This window comes from Pagrus pagrus, assembly GCF_965226575.1.
Source record: "Pagrus pagrus genome assembly, chromosome: 23".
NCBI lineage: Eukaryota > Metazoa > Chordata > Actinopteri > Spariformes > Sparidae > Pagrus > Pagrus pagrus.
In genome coordinates this window covers 4,282,007-4,291,998 of record NC_140205.1, presented here as the reverse complement: position 1 = coordinate 4,291,998, position 9,992 = coordinate 4,282,007, and the positions used below count along the sequence as shown (strand labels likewise).

The window sequence follows — 9,992 nt, the reverse complement described above, 5'->3', positions numbered from 1 at the left end:
GCTGACACGCTCCACTTCCTGGCTGACGTCGGCAGCTTGACGTACTCGCTTGCCGTTGGTCATTAAGGGCTCGTGAGTGCAGTTCGGTCTGTTGTCCAGGCGGCTGCGCGTGCTGCCGTACCTGGCTGCAGTATATAAAGGCAGTCAACGGTCAGAAATCCCGACGGTCGAGCCGCTGACAGCGTTAGCGTCCCGTTATTTACCCCCACTCTCCTCTCCACCACCGGCGTCTTGTGCCCCCTCACAAGCCGGGAGAGAGGGGGGTCCAGCGCGGATAGCGTGGACTGACCAGCATGGACCCCCAAACGAAAGACCGAACCAGCCCAGCGACGGGGGGCTTCAGCGGGCGCCTGGCCTCTCTGGGAGCGGACGGGGGAGACTCGGAGTCCGGAGCCGGCTCGGAGGAGGCTGCCGTGGGCTGCTGCAGCGATACGTTCAGCAGTCTGCCCGACATGGAGCAAGAGACGCTGGAGGAGAAATTAAGAGGACTGGCGTTCAGAAAACAGACCTCGTATCGGTGAGTGGGGGAGCTGGGAGGATGCTGGGACAGGATACTGGTCAGAGGAGGATGTGTTGGTGCTTGTCTGCCACTGTATTCATGTACATTTTCCATATTTCAAGCTAATGCTGTTGTAAGAATTAAATGTTAGCTAGCAAGAGCTTACAACCACAAACACAGCAGAGAGTGAGGGATTACATTAGAGTCTATTTTGCTCATTTGAAAGCCAAATTCTCAAAATACACATCATGCTGTGGTAGCCTTGTCCAGGCTAGCCACGTTATGGTCACCATTATGCTGTTAACAGCCTCGACATAGCGTTGATACACACACATGAGCAGCAGCAGTTTAACTCATGTCACTGCTGGATCAAAGCAGTTTATCATGTACATCAACAATCTGTGCGTGTGTGTGTCTGTGTGTGTGTATCTGCCTGTGGTGTTGGAGCATGTGAAGGGGGTTAGGGGGAGAAACAGTATTGATTTTGAGGCTGTGTGTGTGTGTGTGTGTGTGTGTGTGTGTGTGTGTGTGTGTGTGAATGCCAGCAGCAGCCTGACACCCTGGTGCGACTGGCAGCTGCTGTTGATAGTGAAAACTGGCCAGAGACCAAACACAACACACACACACACACACTCTCACACAGTCACACAGCAGTTTTTTGGTTGTCAAATGTCACTGTCAGGAATGTGTGGCATCCATCTATGTAAGTGTCTGTCAATTTTGTCTCTGTTTGTGCTGTGTGTGTGTGTGTGTGTGTGTGTGTCAACCTTTACTGGAAATGGAGGTCAAATCAATCATTTTAGCGTGTTTGTGTCTGATTCGGGGCACTGTGACAAAGCAAACGTAAAAGTTAGTACCCAGAATCGAATCAAGCTAACGAGCTAAATCCTCAGCGTCGAGGCAGCAAGCGAGCATTTGTTGTTTTAGGACTAATTTAAACTGTAGCATGGTGATAAAGTCATGTGTCTTTCTGTCACAGTTTATGGCTGTATTTCAGACTCATGTTCAACCCAGACGCCAAAATACATGTTGGCAATGTACCTTCTGTAAACCATGGATATGTTGAAACTTGACATTTCTTTATGCTGCAACTTCTTCAGGTTCAGTTTCCTATTTTTTGGTTGCAACAACTCTGTGTTTATGATCTGGAGATGTCCTGACTTGTCACAGTCATGGGCAGAGATGTCCCAACTTCTCATATGAAACACCTAATTTTGTTGCCACCAACATGAAATATGATATATATATAACATCAAAAATATCTGTCTTTTGTTGTCACAAACACAAGCTTGAAATTGTCGTGAGGTCTTGTTAAACCACTCCGTCTTGTCACCACAAACATGGCCGGAGACGTCCTGACTTCTTGTCCAACATCCTTTTCCTCTTGCCACAAACTGTTGTTTGTAGATGTCCCAATTTCTCGTCATAAAAACCCAGTTTTGTTACCACAAACACAGCTGGAGATGTCTCAACATCTCGTCATAAACACCCAGCTTTGTTGTCCCAAACATGGCTAAAGATGTCCTGACTTCTCATCAATAATATCTGGTTTGCCTTGCCAAAAATACGGCTGTAAATTGTGTAAAAAGTCTTGTTAAAAACATCTGGAGATTGTCCCATGGTGTCCTTACAAATATCCACTGGTTTCCCACTTACAATACAACACTGGTCCCTTGTCAAAGATATGAACTGCGGTCACTGGCGGCCTTCTTCACCTCCAGACATGAAAGCCAGGTCATAAATATGTAATGTGAACATGATATGACTCAAATCAGTGGTTTGCAAAAATGTTAACTGGCAACATTTTATCCTGGTGACTGTGCTGCTGTATTCAATAAATTATATTAAAAGTCAAACAAGGTTCATATTAGCTTTTATTCCAGCAGTAAGTAACATCCCAATTAGATTATAAATGCGTCACGCAAACACATTAAAACACAATAAACTGGCCATTCGGGAGGAAATTCATCTGATTTGATAAAGGGATGGTGTCGTATAATCCTATTACAATTCATCTGATAGATGATGATCTGTCCTGTTGATTGTTTTCCACTTTTTGAAGACCTTTAGTCTGTAAACACTCAGTTGAGTAACATTGACTGTAAGCAAAATGCATTACCCAGGGAAGACACACCACTCCTTCACTTTTATTGTATCATCATTTACAGAAGCTTTCTTCCTCTGGGTGTTTTCCCCGGGGAAACCATTTCTGGTTAAGTGAGGTTTCCAGGAGATTGTTCTTCAGGGGAGTGCCACAGCTGGCCTCTCTGATTTTATAACTACAGCAGTAGTTTGTTCTGATAAAGCTGATAAATCTGTTGCCTCAGTCACAAAAAAACAAAACAAAACAAAAAAAAACTGTGGTAAAATGATGAAGGGGTGAATTTGGGACAGTGTGCATGTCAAAACCCTTCTCTAATTCATGTACTCTGGAGGACATTTGATGTTCAGAGGTGCGCTGATCACTCTTCGGATGCAGATACACTCAAATCTCCTAGTTTATTGTGGCAAACACTGACTGAAATCAGTGAATGTTGGTCATATTTGAAATGTGGGGACATTGTTAGCCATACTTTGGACATATGGACTTAGTTCTGCCTATATGATGGCCACTGTGTGTGTGTGAATCAATAGTTATTTGAGATTCTTGTTTTGGTCATCATCTGATGCATCTGAAGGTGCTCTGTGTCAGGTTACAGCTGACTTGTTACAGCTGCACCTGTATGAATGTGTGCAAGCGAGCAGCAAACCACACCTCCAGATAACTGTTGTGCATCCCATGTTACTCATGTTTCCTGTCCTCAAAGGAATAGTTCAACATTTTTGAAAATGCACTTATATTTGCTTTATTGCAGAGAGTTAGATGAGGAGAAGCTACAGCCAGCAACTATTTAGCTTAGCTTAGCATAAAGACCGAACACACAGGAAAAACCTGAAGCTTAATTAACACATTTTATATTGTCCACGATATCTCAGAAACACATGGAGGGAATTTCTTCAAATTTGGCACAAAAGTCAGTCAGTAAAAGTGATGACATTTTATCTCAAAAAGGACAAAAGTCAACTTTACTGTGATAAAATGTTTATGTCATTATTCAACGCTATAGCTCAGGAACAGCACCTTGACTGGAGGTTGGAGGCATACAACCACGAGGCAGTAATTCTAGTTTCATGATGTTATTTTAAAGTGTTTGCATCACATTTTGGAAAAAAAATGCATTGTTGATGCTTTCATATCCTATAAACAACACCTGCTGAGTCATCTCAGCGCTGTCTTCGTCCTGTGTTATACAAACAGACGGGCCAGTTAACTGTCTCTCTTTAATGCTGCTAAAAGCAACACAGTAACTATTCAGTTGAAATCGAGTTATAACCTGTATCTGACTTTCTGACGTGTTTACTATATAATAAAATATGTCATAAAGATGAGTTCTGTCAAAACAGCTTTCTAAAAGTTTGTTGTAGCCTAAGCTAATGGAGTTAAAATACAAACCAAAATGCAGTATCACTACAGCCCACATGGACCCAGAATTGGTACTGAAATTGAATCATTTTCTTTGTAATTAACTAATTTATCTCATTTAATACCCTAATTAAATACTACGGTGCAATGTAACAAGGATTGGGTCTTATCGACACAATCGAGTTGGATCGGAGCAAGTGGTGAAGTTGATTTCAAAATAAATGCTGCTTTCCATATTTATCTCTATATATATATTTGATTGAAATGGGATGGGGAGTAACAGTGACAGGATCATTATGGCAGGAAATCTGCTCTTTGGATAAGAAGAAAAATATAGTGAGAGGGCAAGATTGGGAGAATATTTTCCACCCTTGTCACCCTGTGCTCTGCAGCCTCTTCCAGTCATTTTAGTCAGTGCTCGTGTACTGTAAACGGCTTCAGTGGAGTCCCCAGTTGGATTAATTTCATTTGGAAAGAACATTTGGCTCGTGTAACTGCAACCGTTGTTTGTTATTATCCACAACAGTGGATCGTGGTGTGCGTCTATGGTGAATTTACCAAAACACTCATGAGAGAACCGACTGTATTCTGGACTACAATGGAGATTTGTCTTTACTGTATTTTTAATCCTCCGCAGTCTGTTAATTGTATGTGAGGATGAATGCAGTCTGGTACCTTTAATCATGCCAGAAAATCTCTCTGTGTCATTTTCTAGCACCTCTCTACCATAGAAAACAATCACAGGGACACACAGGAGTGTCAGTTACATGTCTTGGTGTTGTTCTGACCTTTGACCTCGTTGGATAAAGCTATGTATAATCTGCGAATTTTCCTCTTCATGGACTCAGCCATGTGGAGGGAATGGCATTAGCCGGTCAGGAGAGATGATTTGTAAGAAGGTAGTTTACATAGCTTTGAAGTGGCCAGTGCCAAGAAGAGAATTACCATATGTGGCAATATGAAAGAGCTGAGAAATGATGCCGTCGGACATCAAAGCCAGTGTGTGTGTGTGCTTTTGTGCGCTGCGTTGTGGTATAACGTGTTTATGGCAGCGTAAGGCACGTGTAACTTATCTGCCAGACATTCGTCACACTTTGTGAGTGTGTGTGCTTTCCAACTGTCCCTCCTTTTATCTATTCTTAGCTGTCTGCCTGCATGACCGTCTTCCCTTCGTCAGAAAGACAGTTGCTTTGTGTGTGTGTGTGTGTGTGTGTATGACACTAGCCAGTTAGTCAGCATGCCAGTTAGTCTGTAAGACATTACTTCAATTAGCCAGTCAGTCAACCAGCTGGTCACTCAATCTGTAAGTGAGTCAGGAAGTTGTTTTTCCCGGCACTTCCTGCCTATCTGTGACAGTCAGGTGGTCGGCAGTTCATTTGAATGTTTTTTGGACCATCCAGCTGTCAAGATAGTTAGTCACCTGCAGGCTGGAGCTCATAAAAGACTAGAGGTCCTGTATACGTCACAGCCTTTATACCCTGAAATCACAATCGAACAGTCCACCCAGAAGTTTTAATGCACGTAAATCCAATATCTCGATGTCTGTAATGTTTGCAGCCTTACTGGAATGCTTTATTACTAATGTCACAATTGACAGATGGCTGTAATGAGATAAACATATGAAATATTCAGTGCCACTTAGTGCTGCAGCTCGGCTGTTATTAGTTAGATATGGTGAAACATATATTGGATTTTGCCATAATGTTTATACTGTGTGGTAACTATATTTTAATGTCTCTGGGTGTGTTGGGCAATAATGGGCAAGGACTGCAACTGCATTTTGTTATGGAGTATTTTTTTTAACCAAGTGATTGCTTGTGCCCAATGTGAAGCCTTCAGATTGTCTCCAAATATTCACTTAAATGTTATATGTGACAAAGAACAGCACCAGAATTAACAGTTGGACATGCAGCCGAAGTCAATTAGCTGATTGGTTAATTGATCCATCATTTCAGCTCAATTTGCAAATCAATAATGAGGACCGATTTATGGCAGTTTTGGATATTTACCAGAATCTTTGACAGCAGACTTGTGTTTAATGGTAACATTGCGTGACCATGTAATCACATAAAAAGTAGAATAATATTAAATTATGGCCCAGCCTTAAAGCTAGTACAAAACCGGGGAAAGCTTGAAATATAATGAAGTGAAAACAGAAGCCTTCAGCTGAGCTCTGCCTCTGGTTGTTATTGTAAGACTGCACGCTGTTGCTGAATAATAAATACGGGCACTTTAATGGCTTCTGTGATTTCCCCAACCAGGCTGGTAGAACCTGGATCCACTTTAAGGTGTGGCGAGCTGCTGTTTCCTATTGTTGGTTTTCTGTTTGTCTGCACAAAGATTGATTTGTCCCGCTGTCAAACAACACAACTGGCTTTTTCTTTGATCCCGTGAAATATACTCACAGTCAACATTCAGACTTTAATGACTACCTGAACCTCTACTGGAGCCTCCACCTGGCAAACTAAGTCGTGCCCCCCGACCCTGACTCTGCTGGTAAAAATGCACCTTTGCCAAAGAGGGAGAAAATACAAAGAAACAAACTCTTTGTTTCATCACACAGCTGATCATGTGAGCAGATTTCACCACCGCCTTCGTGGGAAATGGTGCAGAAACAAACTGCCACAGGACAGGATGTTGTAACATTATCCCTCCACTATTTACAGCCCACTTCACAAACAACAGATCACAATAAGTGCTTGTCATACCACAGTCCAATATACTTTGTGTTTCATGTCTTCGTAGGCCATGAGACAATATACAGCAGGGACAGGGAAGAGAGACTGCAGAGTCGCATGAAAAACAAGAAGAGAGGGAACAACATAAAAAGATATAGATGTATCTCATGTTGCTACCGCTGTGCACCACCTGCAGGGGTAAACAGTGATCAAAGGCCTTTCATCATTTGATGCTGCCAGAATATAAAACTCTCTTTTCAGCATTCAATTAGGAACAAAACACAGGGGGGAGAGGGGGGACAGAGGGAGGCATGAAAGGGGAGAAATGTTCCAGACAAAGTCAAAGTTGTGTCACGAGGAGGAGGAGACGAAGAGGAAGTAAAAAATGATGACAAGGCAATAGTGACAGATTGACACCGATTATAAGACGATTACTGTAATGCCCAATGGAGAACTGATACACGAGGTGTGGCAATAAAAAAGTGAACTCAGTCTAAAAATAAAACCAGCCTGATAACTTGTATGACTTCAAAGACTGTCTCCCGGCGTTAGAAGGAGGCATTTAAGGTCCCTGATATATTTTTAACAATTAAAGCCACAGCTGCTGCTTATTGAGGCTGAGCACTGAAGATGAAAAGCTCACCAATCTGCCAGAAAAGATTTCTCAAGTCTACCTCCTTTTAAAAACACATATCTGCATTAAAATGCCTAAAAAATGACTTGATCTTCTTTTATATATCTTGTTGAGTGTTTACAATGTTCAAACCCAGAAAAATCTCAAATGTTGTTCAAGGTAATGGTGTGTTCAAATAGCGGCTGAAAATAAACCCAAGTGGAAGTACCAAAAACTGCAGTTCATCGAATGGCCACTAAGGCTGGCTCCAAACTCCCAACTTCATTGCAGAAATAAACATGCTTACGGCTGGCGAGCTCTGGAGGAGATGGTAGAGCCCAGAGCTTCTGGAGGAATAAACACCGAGAGTCGAGAGAGCGCAGTGTGTTTGTTTCGCTAATCTTTATGTGTGAACACAGATAGCTTGTTAGCCTTAGCTAGCATGCTAGCTTTCAGCTTGTTTAGTTAACTGGGCCCGCTTCTACTCCACCCACACCATTTTGGTTAAATGTACATTTTTCTTTCTTTTCCCCTTTTTCTAATGTACCCTTGCACTTCTACGTTTATGGCCAAGGGGAATATTTGAGTAGTAAAGACTGTATCAGATTTCATAGGCTTACTTACCTCGAGCACTTAAAGGCATCATGAATTTTTAACCTTGTGATACGAGTCCTAAGTTCTTTTATATAAACAGTAAACACGGGTCAACAGCCTGAAAGAACGAGATGTTTCAGATTTAGAAACCTCTGTAATGCCATGCTGCTTACAGTAATCGAGCAATATGTCACAGTGCAGCACAACAGCATTGGCTTTTCCCCTGGGAAATTAACTTTGAAAGGCCAAAACAGAAGAAAATAATCATTATACACAACAGGGGACAGCATTCAACATATTTACTGGTTCAGAACAGTTACAGTTTGAATTATGGAACAGCAGGGAGTACTCACATATAATCTTTTTAATCTCTTGGTACAAAGAAAAGATGTATCAGGTTTTTCTTTGAAGTGTCTGGTATGAATCAGATTTTGACAAGTGTGGAGAGTTATGCACTTTATCTTTTGAAGAAGTCACTGATAGGGGAAAAAAGGATGAGGGTGCAGTGTAACCAGAGGTCGACATTGAAATTTCACAGTCACATCTGTCATGCAACATGTTCAAACGGTACCGTGGTGCATAGGTCATTAATATTCGGTTCACTAACTTGGCTTTTCTATTTTTAGCCACACTATTGGTGCTGTCCACCAAATTTGTTATAGACTGAAATCTAAGCAGTTGTTGGATAAATTGCTATGAAATATTTTTAAGTTTTCTTTTGCCTTTGTTGTTAGATAAAGCAGCTGAAGAGAGACAGGAAAGCGGGGGGGACAATGCTGTGGTTAAGGTGCGGTTAGGTTTTGGCACAAAGACAACTTGGCTAGGGTTTTTGCAAAAGATCATGGTTTCGGTTAAAATCCCTGGTTTTGTCGCCAGAAAAATGAATCTAAAAAGGCCAGAGGTCTTGCTCAAAATGCCTGGTTTTGTCGGCAGAAAAATTGCTGCAATATGTTCCAATGTCTCGTTAAAAATACTTGTTTTTGGTCGCAATGAAAAATGGCTGCAAAATGTCCCAACATCTCGCTAAGAAAGCCCGGTTTTGTCACCAGAAAGCTAGCTGCAAAATTTCCCTACAACTTGCAAAAAATACCCGGTTTTATTGCCAGGATAACTGCTACAAAATGTCAGTAAGGTCTTGCTAAAAATGCCTGGTTTTGTCACCAGGAAACAACTGCATAATATCTTGGCATCTCGCCAGAAATACCCAGTTTTGACGCTAGAAAAAATGGCCCAAAATGTCCTGATGTCTGGCTAAAAATACCTGGTTTTTAACCATAAAAATGGCTGCAAAATGTGCGGATGTCTCATTAAAAATACATGGTTTTGTTGCTAGAAAAATGGCTGCAAAATTTCCCATCATCTCGCTAAAAATACCCAGTTTTGTCACCAGAAAAACGTCTGCAAAATCTTGTAACGTCTCGCTAAAAATACTTGGTTTTGTCAACAGAGAAACGGCTGCAGAATGTCCAAACGAATTTTAGCTGTTCTTATATATTGTATATATATACAGTGATTCTGGTGATCCTTTGACACCATGAGGTTCACATTTGCAGTTTTGAGTGAAATCGCTTCACAACTACTGAATAGATTGTCATGAAATTTGGTGCACACATGTCACACTTTTAGAATGAATTGGAATAATACTAATCCCCTGATGCTTCATCTTGCTACGCTCCTTTTATGTAGTCTGTGACTGATTGAATAATTCAATCCCTTTGTAAGAACTACAGAATGAAATACTTGTTATGAACTAGCACAAAGAGCTCTTTACCTTGTGGTTGTCTGTTTTTTCCTTTTCCCGTCAGAGCTAAAGTGGATTTAATCAATAAAACCAATGAGAGATGAGAGCTTCACCTGAATACACCTGTATGCTCAGTAGGAGAAAGAGCTGCTCTCTTATGTTTAATACAAACGTTGTATGAGTCGTTTTTGGAGCGCAGTTTGTGTTAAATTCAGTGGAACGCTTGGCTCAGAGTCCAGGCAGATTAAAGACACTCATGAATTTTTTAAGCAGACGATCAGAGCACCGATTGTTGATGAAATACAAGGCTTACTGACACAATTTCCCTCTCTCATCCTCCGAATGGATGAACAGATATACATGCATATTTATGATACTCTTTTCCCATTAGGAGGAGGAGAATT

The 9,992-nt window shown here is 41.5% G+C and overlaps 1 protein-coding gene across 3 annotated transcripts in view; it reads left to right on the top strand.

Moving 5' to 3' along the window:
* The first annotated feature begins 76 nt into the window (after nucleotides 1-76).
* Nucleotides 77-9,992, top strand: part of LOC311252359 (diacylglycerol kinase iota-like) — a 74,804-nt gene continuing 64,888 nt past the window's right edge. For 2 of the 3 annotated variants that reach the window (XM_084345441.1, XM_084345440.1), the window contains exon 1: nucleotides 78-517. In XM_084345441.1, coding sequence (XP_084201567.1) covers nucleotides 294-517 — 224 coding nt within the window. In that variant the 5' untranslated portion in view covers nucleotides 78-293. Of the gene's footprint in view, nucleotides 518-9,992 lie in introns of all 3 variants that reach the window. The other variant, XM_084345442.1, reaches the window with a different exon arrangement.